Below are 22,839 nucleotides of genomic sequence, written 5' to 3'. Positions count from 1 at the left end.
GGGAGGAAAAAGTACTAACTGTGCCCAATTTGGATATTTCACTTAGGGGTGTACTCACTTTTGTTGCCAGCTATTAATGGCTGTATTATTGAGTTATTTTGAGGGAACAATTATTTTGGACACTGTTCTTTAAATAAGCTGTACACTGACTATATTTCATTGTGTCAACGTGTCATTTCTTCAATGCTGTCCCATGAAAAGGTATCATTAAATATCTGCAGAAATGTCAGACGGTTAAAACTGTAATTCAAACAAATTAGGTGTAAGACACCCATGAATGAAAATAGCCAACCAGGTAAGAGAACTAATATGCTACACCACAACAAAACTTTTTTTTTTCTTCAAGCTTATATATACTGTAGATTGTCGATGTGGTTAACAGTGGAGTCTCTGTGTTTGTAGTGCAGGATAATGGAAAGCAGCATTCGTTTTGTCATATGATATTACAAATGAGCTGTAAGCCATATCTAATCACATGAAACGTACTTTTTGTAGGACAAAGCCATGGTCACGCAACAGAATTCCACAGCGGAGTTGTTACAGTGTTGAGGTGTTGAAATCCCCTCGCTAATTTCACACGCTCTACTAACATACGCCACCATTGGTGCTGTTCCTTGATATTACCAACAATAAATAGCTACCAATGCAGTGATTTGAACGCAGAAGTAGGAGGTGACAGGATTACAGTATATATGTGTTGCCCTGGTGGGAATACAGCTTTCTTAGTTTGCTTTAATGAGGGAACAACGCAAATGTGTTCAGTTTCTTGGAGTTATGCAACACTGCAAAACGCTTCATGTTGTAGCCTAATTCTCCATTCTTCAACATAGGTTAAAATCTCTGCATCTTTGCCGCTAATAATAGTCATGCGGGACTCGGGACTCGCGTCACCAGTCCATGTTGAATGGAATACATGTAACCACAGCAACAGAAAAGCGCACAAGATTTTGTCTATTATCTGTTCATACTGTGCTAGCTGTGAACAAAGGAGGTCAACCGCTGTGTTTGAACATTCATCATCTCTCAAGAGTGCAATAACCCTAACCCTCGCGGGGTTTTGGCAATGTAAAATCAGGTAAACATTACAACAGCACGGAGCTATCCTGGTGCAAACCAATGAGCGCATGAGAAATGAATTACAGCTACAATAGTATTGGTTTAAATGTCAGAGATGTGGATCCATTTAATATAAAAAAAAGAAAGAAAGAAAGAAAGAAAGAAAAGAAAGGAAGGCTCACATAGCAGTGCAACAAGTCAAACTGTGTTTTGATTTTTCAAGAATAAATGTTTCACCAAAATAATGACAAATTAAGAACACAAACCTTTACCTAGTTCCACAAAGTGCAACAACATTTGATAAAACATCCTTAGTGCCCCATGGAGAAATTAGTAATAACCTCTCCCATCTATGAGATTGTGGGTTCGAACCGCACCCCAGGTGATCATGTCGAAGTATCCTTGCGCAAGACACTGAAACCAGATTTTCCCATAGTGGGCATGGCAGCAATTGACCACTAGGCATGAGAATGTGAGAAATTGTAAAACGCTTTGGGCACCATATGGTGTAACTTGTAAGCGCAGTACATAATCACTTCACGATAATTCCTGGAAAATCACATCACTTGTGAGTTATTTTTAGAACAAGACCTAGGGCGATACTAAATCAAAATACACCTGTTGTAGCGAAAGCATTGATCAAATATGTTTTTAAAATGATTGTGATTACTATTGAGTAAGCAAAATGATTGCCGACGGCTGCCAGTACTAGTAGATTAATGCCGAAATTCATCCACATTGCGCTCATGCAGCCTCCATTTATTAGATTGACACATCTGTTTAATACTCTGCATTACGGTAATGCAATTTCAAAATAAAAGCACACATAATAAACAGGCAATTCCTTTGTCTTACAGTAAGAAAAGAAAAGAACGTCCCCCTGGAGTCAAGCAGCCATTTCACTTCTGGGATAAGCCTTGTGAAATTTTTGTTGGCTCATTCCACTTCCGGTAGAAAACAGAAACTTCTTAATATACTACGACTACTACTACATTTTGATGTTTGAAAAAATAATACATACTGAAAACTTTAGTAAGATCTGATGTTGCAATTCAACAGCATTTTAATTTTTTATATACAAGACTGTTATTACTCTGAATTCGGAGGTATAATCTCTGTCATCACGCTATCATTCAATTTCTGGGATATGGCTTTTATTTGGAAAATTATCCGCGGTGCGTTGCACTTTGCAGCGCTTTACCGCGCCGCACTCTAAATGGAGGCTGGTTTGACTTGGTCTTTTCAAGTGGAGGCTGGCCCGACCGCAGTTAAGAGCCGGCGCCTCCTCCCATTCTCTGCCATCCTCATTTGAAGTTTAAGCGAAGCTGGCAGACCGGAGCCAACCTGTGTTTGCTCCCCATCTCGGAATCTCCTCCTCCACTAAAACACCGCTCTTTGTCACGGAGGTAAGCGATTCGCACTCAAACTTCAGTTCATCTCAATGTGTCATGGAAACGATTTAGCACCAGATGTTATAATTAGCCTCTCGAGTGAGTCTGATTTGATTTGCAAACGTAATTGAACTGGAGCAGGCTTCCGACAAAGACACGCGTCACCTCTGCCATGGTTACATTGGCGAACGCGTGAATTTTTGATTGAGCTCTGATCAGTTGACTCAATTATGCCTCATATGATATCAGTAGCACAAATATTGTAAAGTCGTACTATCTTCGTGTTAACTAACCAGTTTGAGCCAAGGCATTTTCTATTTTACATTAGAAAAAAAAAGTATGGCACACCACCAAACAAAAATGTCACAAAAAGTATAAATACTGAAATAATGTCTCAATTTATTCTCAAATTGACTTGATAAAGTGAAATCTGGCCCTGTTTAATTGAACACAAAACTGATATCCTCACACTCACACTCTACTTTATGAATGGCAACAGTTTCTGCCATCTAAAAGGAGCAGCAACAAACAGACTGAGGGCATTGTAATAATTTTGGGACAAACAAAATGAAATTGGATATATATATATATATATATATATATATATATATATTTTTTTTTTTATTTACTTATTTTTTTTTATTAATTTTTTTTTATTATTTTTTTATTCTTCCTGGTGATTTCTCACGGCGCACTAGTGTGCCAAGACACCCTGGTTGGGAATCATTAATATTACAGTACACAACACAGTTAAAATTACAAAGGAAAAACGTATAAACACGATGTATAAACACGATGTATAAACACGTAAGTGTGTGTTTGGAAAGGTCCTAATTTATATGAATTTGTAGCAAAAGAAAGAGGTTATTTTTGGTGTTAATTATAGGTGCTTTATTCACAGACATTCCATCTTGAACAAAATGTTTCATTACAAAAGTTTACATGGAGGCAACAGAGAAGCAAGTCATGGGATGTAATATAAAACAATCCTCATTTTTAAAATGAATGAACAATTGGAGATCTGTTCATGTGAGTCCTCCGTATACGTACTGATACTGCACAGCATGCGCACGCGTTTTCCCGTAAGAGCAGTCCATAAACGGTTAAGTATGTCAAAGCTTCTGAGATGCTGCTTTGCTGTTGATAAATTGATGTCTGCCGCGTTAAAGGGCGCTTGCAGCGTTCAAAATCATCATTCAAAACAATGTTAAGGAATTGTGCATTGTTCATATTGGACATTCTTAGTAGAAAATTTTCTTTCATTTAAAGGTGATTAATCATGCACCCCCCCCCAACCCCCACAATGTAAAGCAGTTCATATGCTACATTTAATAACATGTCTGTGGCATGTTTTCATCAAAACAGCCCAAGGCTTGAGAAAATTACATCACAATCGACACACCCAAATTGTGTTGCCTTGTTGAAATGAGATAATTTTTTGAGGGGTGCTCGTTGTGAGCTTTTATACGTAAAGTTGGAGTGAGGAGGGGGGAGGGTACTCATTCTGATAAAGAGAATACCTAAAATAAATATTTGAAGACAAAATAACTTAAGCAGTTTAATTTCTTTGCAAGGAAGACAGAGACACAGACAAACGAAAACAGCATAGGAGTCAGCACAGCATGGCGCTATTGAGGTTTGACATTTAGGTGGTGGTGGTGGGGGGGGGGTCTCAAGGGAATCTTCCCTTTTCCTTACAAATGCATGTCAATTTTTACACCTTTCCAGGTTCTGTCAGGTTGGAACTAGATACCTGGGAGTGGCTCCTTTATAAATTACTTAGCGCAAGTGTGGCTTTCCCATGGTTCACTATTGAGTAACTGAAATACTGAAAAACTATAAGTCATTCTGTACTATAAAAGATACAAGAGTAATTTTTGATTATGCTAGCCCTCATAAAGAAGACATCAATTGTATAATATCACTCGTGGAGGCAGGACTTCATCACCAAATCAAATTCCACTAAAAGCCTGGGTTAGCCTAAAAGCTAACCCATCGGTGAGCACGACTTTTAAGGCTTCCGAAGATTGAAGTTCAACTAATGACACATTTTCAGAAAAAGGCAGCTCACAAATAGTTTACTTGATTGTTTAAATTCATCTTTAATGGTTACAGAAAAAAACATTTGATCTGTAACATGTTCACATTTAAAAGTAAAGTGTCCCATTTTATACATTATACATTTAGCATGGAGCTTGTGACTGTCTTTGACCAGGACAAATGTTTTATGGGCCATAAACGATTATTCAATTAATCAACGGTTGATCTATTGAGGTCAGTCACATGCAATATTGGTATAATGCCATTTAACGTAACAACAAAAAAATCAAATGTCCAATTTCCATTTCCATGTATTCCATCACACAGCTGCCTAAATAGATCACCGGCCAGTATTTATGTGCATCTGGTTGCTGTGGAATCTGTCGAGGCCTAATTAGTTGTCATTTCCGTTTTTTGTTTGCTTCAAACACTGCGCCCCTCATTTCAGGCATGCATTGTTTTAATATTTCTGCATCTGAGTATGGCTTCCTGTGCTTACCGAAAATCCACGCCACTCCAAGTGAGCACTGTTGTATTTCCTTGTTGCATCATAAACGTAACAAGAATCCTGTTTTCAGATTGATATGCCATATTTCATTTTGTTCTTCTTGAGGAAATGGCTCGTAAAAAATTCCGATGCTTCGTTTGATAATGCCAATTCAATTTGGAAATATTCATCACAGCTGCGATTTCCTTGTATATTAAAGCACATCGTTGTTGTGCTGGTTGGAGGGAGAACGAATGCAAAATTTTCACTCCATTTTTTTTTTTGAACTGCCAATTTCATGGTCCTCTTTTCTTTTAGCAGCAAACTTGGAACAACATTTTTGTGCAATTTGGCTTCTAGAGGCAAAGTGTCAGTGACATTTAAAAATTGCACTTGCAGCAGTGAACTCAGTCAGCCATTATCAGTTGTCTGTTTATAGCTGGCATGGTGACAAATTCCGGTGTGCACGTGGTGACCCAACCAAAACAAACCGTGATGCAAAGCATTTTGCAGTCCAGGCAGGCGCATCATGCGCACCATGGAGAGCCTTGCCAGTCTTACATAGACAATGAATGGGTTGGTCAACTACACACAGTGCTGTGCAAAGTGAAACGCGACTACTTATCTGAGAATGCGCGTGTTGATACCATCTGACCTCGGAAATTAATATTTAAAGAGGTTTTCAAACAAATCTCCCTTAGCCCTTTATTGGTCCATAATCAATTCTCTCTTTTACCGCCAAAAACGTTTAATGACGTTTATTAAAATCTAAATGAATATCTGCCAAAAACGTTAATTGACGTTTACTACGTTTTTTTTTTTTCACAATGGGCAGTGAAACGCTGTCTACTCAATGGACTTGAGAAATCACAAACACCCACTAACTATGGCCAACAGATGGCAGCATTGTTTCTCTTTGCAATGTTCAATTGCAATGAAACATGGCGGATCTTAGGAAGTAGAACGTTTTCAAGGATGACGTGAATGATCAAAGCCTTGGTCACATTAAATATAATTCACAGCGCCTCATTGTTGTGCAGAAAATGTATCTTTTCACCAAAAGCTCGTTTTCTCCTTTTCTTTTCAATTTTCGCTCAATGTCACTCAAATGACCTATTATCAAATGTTGATTACTAAAGAACGGATAAGGTAGAAACATACTTTTTTAATGAAAGAATGGAACGCAATCTTTCATTTGGTATGCAGCATGTTTGTGTAATTAAAGTACACAGTATTCTGTTTTTCTTGAAAGATGAGTTAAAATACTCAAAATCGTTTGTCACTGTTGTATTTTTTGGGATAACGTGTGGCAGTAAAAGAGGTAACTCTAGCTTTTAGCTTTTATTAGCTTGATGTCATGTTAGGCTTTTTCCAATTAAGGGGTAGAAATGTTGCTTTCTTTGCCAATGGTTTCTGGTGAAACAAAAACAAACAAACAAACAAAGAATAATAAGAAACAGGACAAGCATTTTTTTTATTGGCAATTTCTGTGCAAGCGTCAGTAGCAACCAATTTCTGCCCTCCCTGAACCACAAGTAAAGTTCATATTTGGCTATTTTCACCTGAAACCTATCTAATCAAGAAAAGTGTCATGCAAGATATTGCCATCCTCTTAATATAATGACCCGAGTCATATTTGACAGTTTCCCCCCCTCCCCTGAGTATGCTGGCCACCTCTGCTAAAATTGGCTCAGATTCAATTCTACCCTTGAAATGCAATTATTAATAGATATAATTAGTATTTGGCTAAGTTATTTTTGTGTTTTCTGGAGAGAAAAAAAACCTTTAACATATGCTGTCATGTGCCTGGCTTTGATTTTGGTCTTTAGAGATACATAGAGATCATAAATAACTTACAGGATTCATGAAAGGCTAATGTAGTGCTCCTCCGTAGTGATGGGAAAATGAAGCTTCATGAAGCACTTGTGATATTTTTTGACTCCCCTAGATGGTGCTCTTGGTTTAAATATAAAGGCCAGTGCAAAGGAAATTTATTACATTTCCACTGCATCTTTCAACCAAGAGTGCCATCTAGAGGAGTCAAAAAATATTACAAGTGCTTCATGAAGCTTCATTTTCCCATCACTACTCCGCCGTCATGCTGTAATTATTTTTCTTGCTATAGGCCTACACATTACACTGTGAGTAAATTGTTCCAGTGCGCGATGCTGCAAGATATTTGCAAATTTCCGTTTGGAAGGATGACCTCCGTGGTGATTGTTAAAGAAATGAGTAGGATGTTTCTGTATTTTACAGCAGTGGATTACTGACCTGGTCAGGTCTCCTAGCAAGCAGAGAGCTGATGAGAGTGGACATGAGTAATGCATTTTCCACCAGTCTCTCAGCGTTGCTGATATTGTCCTATGGTAATTAATTTTTTTTCAACTGATCGCGGTACGAATGCAAGATTAGCACGGTTGAGTTTAGACTGAATCTGTTTTGTTGTGTTGATTTTAAATTGAGTGTTTGGAATCATCCAATTAGAGTGAGAAGTAATTGTTTGTTTGATATTATCTTAATGTGATGGAAAAATGTTGATGTGTTTTAAATATCGATATAACGATATAGCTTTTCATAGCCTAATATAAAACCATAAATTAATGTGTCCGAGGCGAGCACGTACTTGTTTATAACCTCGCGTGTGCCCTTCTGTTATTCAGAGTACCCCAAAAGGAACCAAGTGCTTACAAAGAAAGGAAACAGCTCAAGCATGAGCTGCTCCGAGCTGCTGATTGCTATAAAATTTTAAAAATGGGCTGCGTTGTAATGCAAGCGGATCGCATCGCGGGTCTCGCTCTTGAAAAATACACACATGCTAACAAACACTGTTTAGACAGATGCACTATAGAAAAGCTTTTCTTTTTGCACTAGTTTTAAATGGCTTACCTTAACTGAAATTCTGCGTCACATTGGAGCCAAACGTACACACAATAACTCACACAAGACTACGGACTACTTCTTCTACTTCCATTTGATGGTGGTCAAATACTTTTGGTTCATTAGCGCCCCCTTCTTTAGCATAGATACCTATGGCTAAGAAGAAGGCCACTGGCGGCAATGCATGACTTCTTCTTCTTTCTTATCGCGGTTGGCAGGTGCTTTTGGTGCATTAGCGCCACATTATTCAACGGAGTGCATGCATGTGGCTGTAATTAAACTGTACATTCAATGAAAGAAAAAGAAAAAGACTGAACACTGTGATTATGCACTATGACTGTGTCTCTTATGTCAATTTGTTTTTATTTACTTATTAACCACTAGAACCCTAGCATAAAAACCGTCACAGGAATGCGAATGTCGTGATTTGTCAGAGTGTTTTACCCATTTTATTTACATAGCGCTGTAGTTGTAATTGATTTCAATTATTATTTATTGTTTTGATCAGGTCATGTTCAATAAAATAAAATGTAACTGCATTGGATTCAATTGTAAATGTAAATATTCATATTTTTACTAATGCTCCAAGTAAGAGAAAAAAAAGTGTCTACTATTTGCAGCATTGGTACTTCTGCGAATGTCTTCCAAATCAAAGTAAAATTAGTACTGCATGAAATCAATGTGAATCGAATCGAATTGATTTTGGAAATCTGAATCAATACCCAGACCTAAAAATGACCCCATTTTTTGACTCAAGTAAAGGATCTGACCAATAGTTATGAGTTTCTTGACTCAAAGTTGGGTCAAATAGACCCACATAGAGGATCGGTCCATTTTTTGACCCATAGTTGGGTTTAAATTCTGGAAAAATAGCATATTTGCTAACTTGCTTGTTGAGTACAATAGGTTTGCGGTTGGGTGGATATTTCACGAATGGCAACGTCAAAGGACCATCTTCCTGGGATGTGAGAAGACAATTCCAGTCAGATAGTCACAACAGTTCATGTTTAGTGACAATAATGGACGTCACCTCCCAATTTAAAAAAAAAACAAAGGTCTTACTCATTATAATCGTACAGTGGGGATGTTAGAATGAAAGAGGAGCACAAAAAGTGCTGCACCTTGTGAGCTGGGTGAGTGGTGGTGATGCCTTGCTCAAGAGCACCTCGACAGTAGGCACAGAGCAGATGAGCATCTCTCTCACAGTTGCGATTTATGTATATATATATATATATATATATATATATATATATATATATATATATATATATATATATATATATATATATATATATATATATTTGTCCACAGCAGGACTCTAATTTGGTCTAAGTCCTTATAGCAACAAACTATCAAACTATTGCCATTATGACTTGTGAGTTCCCACTCTATCCTGTTTTTGCCCACCTGCTGCTAATCAAATGTTGTAAATGTTGATTAAACTCCCTCGATTCGCAAACACTCCAAAACCTTAAAACCGGAGCAATCCGTCCTGCAGAAATGCAGACTTTTCCATGCAGTCTTGTTGACAGTAAAGCGGTTGGTGTATTCTGTTCAATGCTGTGGTGGCATCACTAATTCTGACCCCTGAGGCATCACGTTCACGGCTTCACATGACTCCTCTCTAGGATAAAATATGCAGATTGGGGGATGAAGAAGCAGGGCAAGGCTAATAAAATAAGAGAGTCTGAACATTTAAGACATGGCTTAACATGGCTTGGTCGTCTGTTCTTTACAATCTTGTATATTTTAAATTAAATCTTTAAATACAGTTTTATGTGCTGTGGTTAAAACTTTCTTCAACAGTCATGTTATTGCATTTCAGCATTCATAGCATTTAAAAAAAAAAGATAGCCCTTTTTCTAAACAATACATATTGTGACATGATCTGACAATTGTGTGGTCGCTTTACTCCTTTAACTGCACTACTTACTCATGTCTACTCCCCTTTTTGCCTGCTGTAAGATGTTTCTGTTTGTGCTGAGAATAAGAAGTGGGTCACATGCTTGAATTATCCATTTACAGGCTTGCATGCATCAGTGCCAAGAATTTGCACTTGGTGGTAGACTACAGCAAAGCAGACACAGTGACCTTTTAGGAGGATGGAGGTTGGAACAGAGCGCGGCGGCATGACGAAGACTCGACGCAGTGACGACGCATCCAGAAAAACACGCCCCTCATCCTGCTCCAGTCTTAAGGTAAGGCAAGTATCATATAGATTTCAATTGAAGATGATATTTGGGGATTTCAATTTAGTGCTCTTTCATTTTGTTTTTGTGTTTGACTTGATGATACCCGATGATACCTTTGGTAAAACTCACTTTTTTTTAACAGCAATGTGGGCTTGACCTTGTTTTCTTTTGAGCAGCTATTGTAAAGCACACTGAATCAGGGGTGGCCAAACTTTTATCTCCGAGGACCGCATACAGAAAAATATCAAGATGCAAGAGGCACTTTGAAATTATTTTTTTTAAACTTTCATTTATGAACCCCCCATCATTGATGGATGCCCACTTTTCAACGAGTGCTACCGCGTTTTCGGCGAGTGCTTTATGATGCGACTGAGAAGGACCGTCTGTACTGACCCGGATCGACGGACGGAAACCTACTTCCGTCGGTAGTGATGGGAAAATGAAGCTTCATGAAGCACTTGTAATATTTTTTGACTCCTCTAGATGGCACTCTTGGTTGAAAGTTGCAGTGGAAATGTAATCAATTTCCTTTGCACTAGCCTTTATATTTAAACCAAGAGCACCATCTAGGGGAGTCAAAAAATATCACAAGTGCTTCATGAAGCTTCGTTTTCCCATCACTATCCGTCGGTGATCAATCAAGCAAATATATATTGTTTATATAATGTAGTTATTTTGAAAATCTGCTTCTTCAAGGCTTTCTGTTAAAAGTGATAAGGCAAATAGTCTTCTTTTTTTTTTGTGGCCTGTGGCTCTGTATCCCACTAGTGCAAATCTGCCCCTCCACTGAGCAGCAGCTGAATTCTATCTTCACATTCAGAACCAAAACAAGAGCAATCTGAAGTAAGCTGACCGTACTTGAATACATAAATGTGATCATGTTCACAAATCGGACATTGACACTAAGCAAAACATTTTTGTTTCTGAAAATGAATTATCTTGATTTTCAACAGTGCTATGAAGAGGATTTCTATTGCTATTTTAGCTGTAAATGTATTTGTCTTTTTGTATAAATAGGGAAGTTTATTATTATTAGTAGTGGCAATTTCCATTACTCATGTACTACCCCTTTTTTAAAAATGTAATTGTGGGCCATGTGAAAAGTTATTATTAATGTCTACTGTGGGCCGCTAAAAAATAGATGATGGGCCACAAATGGTCCTCGAGCCATAGTTTTGACACCACTGTTTTAAATTAAGACATTTTGTTTAGGTACCAACATTTAATCATCTTTTTTTTTTCTTGGCTTTCCGTGGTTACATTATTCTATTGTTGACCATCCATCTGCCTCACAAATTTTGCTCCACAGTCCTCAGAAGAAAGCGCAGACAATAAGGCAGAGCACAGCATGAATGTGATGTTGTTTTGATCAGACCACCCCAGGCTTTTCCATCTCACTCTTGCCTTTCCTTCTACGCCAAACAAAGTTTAAAAAATAAGCTGAAAGTCTTCTTTCAAAGTTAGCACAACTTTAAATAAGATCAAACCCTCTTGTTGCTTCTCCCCCAGATGAAAGTGACGTGAGACAATGGTGTTCAAGCAGCTTATCATAATACAGGCTGAGTCTCTGCATAGACTTGATTTCTTCTCGGAATTGTTTAGTTTTGGGTGGGACGTGGCACAATCTCCTGCAAATCTAATCCTACCCTTTTGTTACCCACTTTTAGTTTATTGTACCAATATGACCGAAGATTGGCTGACATCATACCTAAACAAAAGTCACACTTTCTTGAGAATGGGGCTCATTTTACTCTGCATACACTGCATACACGTGAAATATGACTTTTAAAGATTGGAATGGAATTTATCAAACAAGTGTAGAATATCAGCATTTTATCTGAATAAGCTGTAGACATGCTGTTGGAGGGCGTCATTCATTCTGGAACAAACAATCTCATTGTGGGCCATACATAACATGACTGAATTCTCTGACTGGAGGAAAGCTGCTGTAAATGTTACAGCTTGTTTACCCTGCATGCAAGTTAAGGGGATTGCTATCACCCTTTGTGTTTGTGCGAACAATCATTTAAGAGCCAGTTTGTACATAATTCTCCTAATTAACGTTGTTACAATCTAGTGGTGATTATATGATTAAATGCGGTTCAACAGCTTCATTTGTCTCAAATCACAAAATGTGCTAAGGAGCCGAGAATGTCACACGCCAATTAGCAATTTAGTTTGATTACATTTCTAGTACATGTCTTAATATTGGAGTTACAGTACTCGCAGAGCAACTCACAATATGATTTTGTTTATAATATCACAACACGGGGATTCTGTAATATAGAACTACATCTACAGTGCATCTCAAAATGAGTTTAACTGAAAAATAAACGTAGTTTTTTCCCCGAACATAAATGTTTTTATTGAACATGATAATAATTATTTTACTATAACACTGATACTGTATTTTCCAATGGAACAAAACTGTCAAAATTGCCATCAACTTTAACTTGACATTTCTCCTTGCATGCATGCATGTGGTGTGCAACGAAAATACACACCCTTCCCACAAGGATTACAACAACCGGTAGTATAATCAATTTCTCATTTTAATTACCACGCCATCTTTAACATAGACCTTGAAAGACATCTGTTTGTAGAGGTCACCGTTTGTGAAATGGGACACATCTTTTTCTCACATCTCACTGCCTCATTTGTTATGGGAAAACAACTGTGATCAAGGTCCAAACCAGTATTAGCGGACAAATGACACAAATGTATTCACCAATTTTGACAAGTTTGTTTAATATTTTGTCAGTTTACTTCAACCACAAGATGTATAGCTAGCGTAGCAGTCTGATATAAATTACCTGCAAGCAATAACCGAGGAAAAATACTACAGTAGAGGCTAAATGTAAAAAGTACTTTTATATAGTTAGCCGTTAATGTTTTGATTATGTTTTATTTATTTAATTTTAATTTTATTTAGTTAACGTCAATGGTGTCATTAAAGAAATGCGTGTTGGCTAATGAGCACAGCTAGCTAGCATTAGTCTGTCACTTTAACCGAATGCCTAACTAGGTGTATGATAACAACATAACCAGAAGTTCTTGACGTTTTGACTTCACAAAATTCATATAAATTAATTAAACTTACCAGGTTGGAGGATAATTTTTTTAGTGTGAAAATTTCTGTTACTTCATCTAAATTATTATTTTTTTAAACTTCCCTCTCCACCATATACAGCACACACAACAATAACACCAAAGACACGTGTGGCTCTGTAATGGAAGCAAACAACACACAAGTGTTATATCTGCATGTATTATACAGTAAAAAAAAAAAAAAAGTTAAACATTATACGAGTGACATTAACAAGTAAATCTCAAACTACCTGAGAATATAACTACTGTATAACAAGTTATCAAAGAGCAACAGCAAAGAGTATAATACAACAAAGTCAGATAACCACTACATATTTGTGGTGTGTCTAAAGATAGCAACAGTCCACACCTTAATGAGTCATGAAAGTCATATTTAAATGGGAGTCAGCACCAACCTGACACCATTTAAAGTGCCTCTGATTCACTCCCCAAAATGTTGTTACCAAGATGTTTGGGTGCCCTTTCCCTCACATTTGGTGTTGCGCTAACACTGACGAGTATTTGGAACTGTGCATAATTCCCTTAGTTACAGCTAGTGATGGGAAAATGAAGCTTCATGAAGCACTTGTAATATTTTTTGACTCCTCTAGATGCCACTCTTGGTTGAAAGATGCAGTGGAAATGTAATCAATTTCCTTTGCACTAGCCTTTATATTTAAACCAAGAGCACCATCTAGGGGAGTCAAAAAATATCACAAGTGCTTCATGAAGCTTCATTTTCCCATCACTAGTTACAGCTGGCCTGAAAACATGATGCCGGTTCATCATGCTTTACTGCATGTTTTTTTTTTTTTTGTGATGGTGGTGTATTTGTGTCGAAGATATCTTTGGAATTACTGTATGGCCAAAAAATTAAACCTTGGTCTCAGTGGAGCACTTCACAGTTTGTTTTCCTTTGTAAGATAAGGCCCAGACATACAGTATGAAGAAGACAGAAGATTCAATGTTGCTGTCTGCATTTTGGCAGCCTCCCTGAGTTTTGGTCTTGTCTATTTTTTTTTTATCCATTTTTCGTACTTCACTATGTTATATGGTGTATTTAATTCATTGGAAATTCTTTTGTACACTTCTCCTGATTTATGCAAGGCTCAAAATAAGCAGTTTCATATGTCAGTTTACAAGTCAAAATTTAAATTTTGCACCTCATCAATTGAAATAGCCAAATGGAGAATTACAGATTTGTAAGTTTTTCCAATAATTGGACCGCTTAACAATTTTTTTTCCCACTCATTTGAGCACAGTTGTTATTTGGATCCACTTAATGTAAACAAGAGTTCAGCTGTATGCAAGGTCCTTTTGCTTGAATCTAATTTGACGTTAGCAATTTCCATTCTCCTCACAGATGTTTCTGGTGGCTCTGTCCTTCGCCTATTTCGCAAAGGCTCTGTCGGGGAGCTACATGAAGAGCACGATAACTCAGCTGGAGAGACGCTTTGACATTCCCAGTTACCTAATAGGCATCATTGACGGAAGCTTTGAGATAGGTGAGTAGGTCTGCATTTCATCACTTTTATGTCGATGTTGTTTACACCCTCCCCACACTTTTCGTCTTTGGAATAATCAATGGGTCACAAAGTTATTTAAGGTACTGAGAAAGGATTTTCAGGCTTAAGAAATGAGAGTCATAATGTTGAACAAGGACAAACACTGCTCTGTGTATCTGTGGTGAACTAGAAATGTTGTCATTTGTTGTCCTGTCAAGCTTGTTGTATGCGTGTACAACATTGTCGGATTATTATAAAGTCTGCATCAGATGTCATTACTCGTGATGGGAAAATGAAGCTTCATGAAGCACTTGTGATATTTTTTGACTCCTCTAGATGGCACTCTTGGTTGAAAGATGCAGTGGAAATGTAATCAATTTCCTTTGCACTAGCCTTTATATTTAAACCAAGAGCACCATCTAGGGGAGTCAAAAAATATCACAAGTGCTTCATGAAGCTTTGTTTTCCCATCACTAGTCATTACTATCAAGTTTACAGATCCATGGGGATCTACTTGCATGGTATCTTAGAAATGATTTACTTTCAGGCATTTCTCACACGGAGTTACGATTTTTGGCAGGAGGCAAAGAGTAAAATAAACAATATAAATACTCAGGCTACTACTGCTTCAATCCATAGGTATGGATGGCATGCACACAGTCAGAGACTTTGTGCAGAAGTGGGTTTAGGCCTCTGTACTTCTTCCGTATTTCCTTATCTGCAAGCTCTTCAGACCTCCATCCTATATCTGAATCTCTCTTAGATTCTCAAAAACAATGACTGCATGGTGCATGAAAGGTTTGCTCATGAAGTATTGAATTCAGGTTTCACCAATCTTGGTCCTCGAGGTTCAGAGTCTTGTAGGTTTTAGATGTTTTCGTCATCCAACACAGGGCTGCATTCGAGGATAGTCGGAAGTCAGACTTTTCCGACTTCAAACCAGGAAGTGTGCGCTTGAACTCTGAAATTCCACTTGTGAGGTCGGGGAAAAAAAAAGTACCCCGACTTCTCCAACGGACTACAATGTGACGTCACTACAATGGCGACCCCTTTGGAAGCACAGACCGTGAATGGTACAATTTACTTGAGTATAAAACTAGGTAGCTTTCTTCATTCATAAATACTCAACATAACTTTACGTAACACAACGTACGTCACAGTATGCCGCTATCTCCCTGCATGAAATTATACGGTGAACTACGGAACTTTATGAAATGCTTATGAAATCAGATCAAAACAATAAATGAAGCAAAATTGCGAGAAGGCAAGTTTGCTGGAGGTCAAAATTAGTTTTGAGGACCAAAATTTAACATTTTTTGGTTTGCCTCGAATGCTTTCAGGTCGAAACTGGTAAAAAAAACAACTCAGATATATCCGACTTCCGACCATCCTCGAATGCAGCATAAGCTCACCAGCAAGCTATGCAAATGTCTGATAACGATCCTGATCTTTAGAATCAGGTGTTGGAGGACGGAATCATCTAAAACCTAAAATCTAATTTCTTATCTATTACAAATAAATACATGAAAAGCACACTAGGACCTAGGCACTCGTGAAACAGAACAGTCTGATTTGGTCAGTCTTAAATAAGAAATGTGTTTGACTGAGAGGATAAAACATAGAAGATGAGCATCCTTAGATACTGTAAGTGTCCAGAAGACTGAACCACTGGAAATTTGGATTTTGGTATAGACTGAGAAATCGCCAACTGAAAAAAGTCAATACTCGGTTGGTTCAAGACCAAAACATGCACCAAATAGAAAACAAAATGCAAATGCTAGTCATTTACCTTATAAACGTTAGTTAAAACCCTTCTCTTCAGCTCCAACTATTCTCTCAAATGTATTAATGAGGAGAGGTTTAAAATGGCAGATTTTCGGGTACTGAACAAAAACAAAACAAAAACATTGAAAACTTGAGAAGGTCACCGGCAGCATCCTGAAGCTGAATTACATAAATGTAGTTCCTTTTCTCCTGTGAAAGATATTCACACGTGGTCAAGGCAACCAGCTACATCTATAGGATTGTTGCCAGGGAAACACAGGGACAGGAAGGGCAACATGAATACCAAGAGGAAAGGAAGGTACAACTGTTAAGAACAGAGCACAGCGGGAAAGCATTATAGAAGATGAAAGAGTGGGCTTATCCAACCATCCATTTTTATATACGTACAGTGGACCCCCACATACAGTATCTACGGTTTGACATTCACAAATTCATCTGTTCATAGATTATTTTTTGGATCTACCCATTTTACTCATTCCATTGTAGTGTCTCTTTGATGGAGACAATGAACAGTAACTGTTGGCCATAATTGTAATCAGTTTTAGGGGAGCATGAGTTAATCACAAATATTTGCTATTTTGTCCCGGACTGTACCGCATATGCTGTTCAGGGGTGCGGAGAGCTGGAGCCTTCTCCAGCTGACTTTGAGCAAAAGGTGAACTACAGACTGGACTGACCAGAATGGGATTATGATATTGTTAATAACAGCACTTGATCTAGCTGGCCCTGATGCTGTATAATTAATATATGCCACATGAAATCATGCTAAGAATCTTAAAGACCTGCTGTAATTTGTTTGAAACCCTGCAATCCCCTTCAAAAGGAACCATACAGTAAATCCTTCAGCATGGTTGTTGACTACGGAGTTAAAAAGGCTAGACGTGCAGCTTTTTGTACAATTTGCTGACATTATGCAAAGCTGCCCTATAAAAACACAACATATGCACACACACCAGAAGTTGTCTTATTTGCATTCATCAAAAAGTTAACATTTATCTCCATTGTGGCCAAGCTTTATTGCTCCTCATTGTCAAGAAGGGGGAGCTTGAGGACCCAAATGCGGGAAGACAGGGCAAGGAGGCAGAGGTTCAATCAAAAAAGGGATTTTAATTTCTACAAAACAAAAGGCGAGATCTAAAATGCAAGGAAAAACATAACATGGAGAAAACAACAAGGCAAAACGGGCAGCATGACATGGGGGGAAAATCCAAGGCAAAAACGGGCAGCGTCACAGGGGGAAAAACAACAATGAACCGACACAGACAGAGGGGAGACAGCAGACTAAATACACAGACTAACGACACAACAAGACACCACCTGGGGCAAGACACAAGTGGCTGAGGGCACTGATTGGATCACACGAGGAAGGGCAGGATCACACTTAAACAAGACCAAGGGAGACACACAAGGAAAACAGAACCCAAAACATGACACTCATCCTTATTGGGTATTATATATGTAAATAGAAGATGCATGTCATTATTTTAATGCAGATTGATTTTGCTTTATTTGAAAACAACAATTAGTGTATCCCATAAAGTCTCTCATGTTTCATCTCTTCTGACAGGTAACCTGTTAGTCATAGCCTTTGTCAGTTACTTTGGTGCCAAGCTCCATCGGCCAAAGATCATTGCAATGGGCTGTGTATTGATGTCAATTGGTACCTTCATCATTGCTCTGCCCCACTTCATCATCGGGCGGTTAGTAAAAAAACTAAACTTTGACTTTTAATAAACAGACTAATGGAAATCTATCACTTGGTTTTTCCTCAAATTTCAATCTAACCTTTGTGTACAGTTATGAATATGAATCATCAGCGCAGTGGGTTGTGAATTCAAGCCTGACCCCGTCCCCGTGTTCACTGGGCTCCGCAGCTGACCTCAGCCAAGATAGTAAATTACCCGAAGCGCCAGTGACAGGTAGGCTTCTACTCAGATAAACACACTCAGATGCACACACTGGTACCGCAATGTAATAATCTTCTCCAGATTGTGAAGGAGATTCCAACCTGTCCATGTGGATATATGTGCTCCTGGGAAATGTCCTACGAGGGATTGGCGAGACCCCTGTTCAACCCCTTGGAATCTCCTACATAGATGACTTTGCTAGTGAGGAGAATGCTGCTTTATATGTGGGTAAGAAAAACATTTTCAATATCTATCTATCTATCTATCTATCTACGTATCTATCGGTCAGTCGGCCGGTCAATAAATTTGTGTGTATTATTCAGCTCCGTCTTGTAGTCAACTAATCATTCCGTTATAAAACCCACTCATTTCAATAATATGTAAAATAAATATAGATGTTCTATCACACCCACGTACATTTTTTTAATACAATTGTAGGTCTAGTAATCACTAATTATATTACATAGGTCGCGCCGTGCCTAAAGCAGGCTGACATGTTTTGCCGCCATCTTTCTGCTACGGATACCCCAAGGAGAACTTTGTAAACGTAGTTAGCCTCTGGTGGTGTTTGCAGCTAGTGTGGGACTTAATGGGTCAATCACCCGCTTACCTTACACACCAGGGGTCTGGAGTGGGTTATCCCGTGAGTCAGGCTGTGTCACCCTCTGCTTTGCTTTCGCAAGCTTTTGCTAGTTTCTCACCCTAGCTGCTCTCGTTAGCCGCACCAGCGAGGTTTTGCTGGCTACCGGTACTCTTTGCTCGCTGCTTCTGCTGCATGCTCGCTTGCTTACCCCAAATGATAATTGGTACCGGTAGTAATTGGTGGTAGGCTTGTGAAGTGTTACACGTGCTTCAAAATTGTTGCGTTCTAGTATTAGTTCACCACTAGATGGCACTAAATAATACACACGGTCTGTTGAAAGCTAGCTAATAACAGCTAAATGCTAATCTGTTGCTGTATCCAGTTATCCATTAGCGCCCTGGAGATAATTATGTTATATACCATACTGTACTATCAGAATAATCCACACAAAATATTTTTAGTAGTAGTAGTAATAATAATAATAATAATAATAATAACTTATTGACAATTACGAGTTTATGTCAAATGTCAAAATAGCGGTCAACTTGGTGAAAGGAAGCTCTCCGCTCATTGAAAAGTATTGGACTTTGGATTGTTGTAAATTGATTTCTGATGATGATTTTGATTTCAAAATGTGATTAAATGCCATTGACTACTATAACAATCTGCCTGGTTTGTATGCTAGCCACAGGCAAAAGCAATACAATATGCCATTTGTTTACAACGTGTAAAGGAAGCATTTGCATTGCGGAAATATGAGAAATGGCTGGATTTTTGGAATTGTCAATATAAGGCTTCTCAAGGGACCCAAGTTAGATATCTATGAATTACCCGTGTTAAACCAAAACAGTATGACTTAACAGTTGCACCATAACTTAGTCCCCCATTAGCAACACAATATTTCACCATTAAATTGCCCCCGTATACGGTAAATGATGGATGATGTGGATGGTTTTTGCATATGTTCATCTTCTTTAACAATATCTGTCTTTTAATTTGAGTGTGTTTTTGGTGTTCTAGGCTGTGTACAGACCATCTCTGTGGTGGGGCCCGTCTTCGGCTACCTGTTGGGCTCCTTATGTGCAAAGATTTATGTGGATATTGGATTTGTAAAACTGGGTAAGTTAGCATAGTTTCACATTTCTAAGTTAGAGAGGACTATCCAGTTAGGTTTTATGAAAACTTTCACAGCAGGTTCAAACTCAATTTGATGAATGAAAAGTGGGTTTCTGTCAGGCTTTCAAAGATTGTAACTAAAGAGCTCCTTCCTGAAACTGAGGCACGATGTTATCAATACACAGCAAGTGCAGCAGATGTAGGTGAGTGGGAGTCAGGACAGATGTTCAGGATTAGCATCAGTTAGTTAATGAACCAGAGCAGCTTTCAATCAAATAGAGTGCTGCAGAGGGAGTGGACGTGAGAATACAGGCTATTTTACATCAAAAACAAGATTATAGACTATAGTCTATACTAATAAGAATGTTGGTCTTTATATGAATTACTAATTGGGTATTCCATTCAGAATCTTTCATGTCACAGAAGTTCGAAAAGACAACTTTCCCCCAGTATTTGTTGTTGTGGTCATCAAGAAAAAAACAAAAATAAAGTTGGAATTTTTGCGAGAATCAAATTCTAATTTTATGAGAAATAAAGTAGAAAGAAGTAACCAAATCCTAGTGGTGGACATCCTAGAAATGTCCATGGTGATTATAAATACATTTTTGCTCTATTTGCCACAACACAGAAACCATCACAATCACCCCAGCAGATTCCCGCTGGGTTGGAGCCTGGTGGTTAGGCTACCTCATAGCTGGCGTCATCACCCTACTTTCTGCCATTCCTTTCTGGTTTCTACCACGCTCGTTGCCCGTTCCAGGCTCACACACCCCGGAAAAGCCAGAGCAGACAAGTTTTATTAAAAACTCCGCCCCCATCAAACACAAGTATCCAGTGGAGGAGCACACCAGTTTCATAGAGATGGCCAAAGGTGAGCATGGCTAAGAGTATGCTGTATATCTTTGGTTTTCTTTAAAAAAAAAAAAAAAAAAAGTTATATTGTGAAGTCCAATTAAGTTTAAGCTTTTTAAATCTATCGTTTATGCATTCTTGTCTTCATAGGAGCCATCAATGAATGTGCCTCCACTTTTATAAACATGGCATTCTGATTAATATTGCATTTGTAGAATATGAGTTAAGCAGCAAAATACACCCGTTTTTATCCATCTCAGGGGGCGGCCATTTTGTCATTTGTTGTTGACTGAAAATGACATAACAATTGCTCAGGCCTCAGGCAATGATCAATCGCAGTTCATCTGTTTTCTGAAGCGGAGCCATGATTGGTCGTTACCTGAGCCCTGAGCAACTGTGATGTCATTGTCAGCAAGTGACAAAATAGCCACACCCTTGAGATGGATACAAATGAGTGGATTTTGCTACTCGATTCATATTCCATAAATGCAATTATTTAGCAGTGGGGTCGACTTACCCTTTACTATACTTTGTTCATATTCATATCTTTTCACAGATTTTATCCCAACCTTACGGACCCTGTTGGACCACCCTGTTTATTTGATCTACTTGTGTGTGACAATCATCCAGCTCAACTCTCTTATTGGCATGGTCACCTACAAACCCAAATACATCGAGCAGCACTTTCGGCAATCCGCCTCAAAGGCCAACTTTCTAATGGGTATGTATGAATGATTTGTGTATAACAGCCTGAAAGATCATCGAAGCATAGTCGAGGCGGGCTCTTTTTTCAGTACTGTCTGGCCTTTTTGCCAACCAATAGGCACAGGTTCAATATGAATACAGGTATTAAATAGCTCTCGTTCAATTAGCCTTCATGTGACCGTGATGCCGTTTGAGTTTATAATTCTGTTTTGCTCCCAAATCTCAGGTGTGATTAATATCCCCGCGGTTGCACTTGGGATTTTTTCTGGAGGCCTCCTGATGAAGAAAATGAAGCTGAACATAATGGGAGCAGCCAAGTTTGCTTTTGTTACGTCATTCCTCGGTTATGTCCTTTCATTGTTCTTCTTTGCGATGAGCTGTGAGAATGTCAAAATAGCCGGAGTAACACTTCCATACACCAGGTAGGTTGTTCAATCAGACAAAACGTCCTCTCACATGCAAAATCTAACATGTGCACAAATCTTTACCTACACTATTCACTGAGCACAATCCATTCTAGGATACGGGACGGTCTTTTATTTGTTTGCATTTTATCAAATCTCATATTGTACAACTTCAGAAGGTTTCTGGCTGTGGAAATAACAAACCGTATTTAGTAGCATATTCTCTTGTTCTCTTTTTTCCAGCGTGGAGGGCATATCTTATGACAAGCACTCTGTTTTCACCACCTGCAACTCCAACTGTTTTTGTTCAGCAAATAACTGGGACCCAGTCTGTGGCGGAAATGGCGTCACATACGTTTCTCCCTGTCTTGCTGGCTGCACCGTCTCCACCGGCTCAGGGAAAAACACAGTAAGTAAAGCTGTATAAAGTCAAATGCGGGACGACTTCAAAAAGCATGTTTGCACTACAAAGGAAATTTGAGTAGCCTACTGTATAGTAATTGCAGTTTAATTTCCTGGTGTATACGACCAGGACTCCTAAATGTTTTCAAATCAAGAACTAGATTACAAATTTCATAAATTATCTCTGGAGGAGCCGGTTGAGGTGGCTCGGGCATCTGGTTCGGATGCTTTCCGGACGCCTCCCTGGAGAGGTGTTCCGGGCATGTCCCACCGGCGGGAGGACCCGGAGTCGACGCAGGACATGCTGGAGAGACTATGTCTCTCAGCTGGCCTGGGAAGGCCTTGGGATCCCGCTGGTTGAAGTGGCTGGGGAGAGGGAAGACTGGGATTCCCTTCTCAAGCTGCTGCCCCCCACGACCTGACCCCGGACAAGCGGTAGTAAATGGATGG

General features: G+C 38.7%; 1 protein-coding gene across 1 annotated transcript in view; it reads left to right on the top strand.

The window, feature by feature from the left end:
* Positions 1–2,239: 2,239 nt before the first annotated feature.
* slco1c1 (solute carrier organic anion transporter family, member 1C1) overlaps positions 2,240–22,839 on the top strand; it is a 28,968-nt gene continuing 8,368 nt past the window's right edge. The window contains exons 1-11 of the mRNA XM_086081171.1: positions 2,240–2,462; positions 9,877–10,049; positions 14,494–14,635; positions 17,988–18,120; positions 18,218–18,339; positions 18,409–18,555; positions 19,931–20,029; positions 20,655–20,897; positions 21,435–21,599; positions 21,810–22,005; positions 22,231–22,396. Of these exons, the coding sequence (XP_085937297.1) occupies positions 9,954–10,049; positions 14,494–14,635; positions 17,988–18,120; positions 18,218–18,339; positions 18,409–18,555; positions 19,931–20,029; positions 20,655–20,897; positions 21,435–21,599; positions 21,810–22,005; positions 22,231–22,396 (1,509 nt within the window). The 5' untranslated portion in view covers positions 2,240–2,462; positions 9,877–9,953. The remainder of the gene's footprint in view (positions 2,463–9,876; positions 10,050–14,493; positions 14,636–17,987; positions 18,121–18,217; positions 18,340–18,408; positions 18,556–19,930; positions 20,030–20,654; positions 20,898–21,434; positions 21,600–21,809; positions 22,006–22,230; positions 22,397–22,839) is intronic.

Source organism: Leptonotus elevatus, chromosome 7, assembly GCF_054856555.1.
Source record: "Leptonotus elevatus isolate MCC_2025b chromosome 7, RoL_Lele_1.0, whole genome shotgun sequence".
Classification (NCBI taxonomy): Eukaryota; Metazoa; Chordata; class Actinopteri; order Syngnathiformes; family Syngnathidae; genus Leptonotus; species Leptonotus elevatus.
Note: the sequence above shows the minus strand (reverse complement) of the source record. Positions and strands in the feature narration are given on the sequence as shown.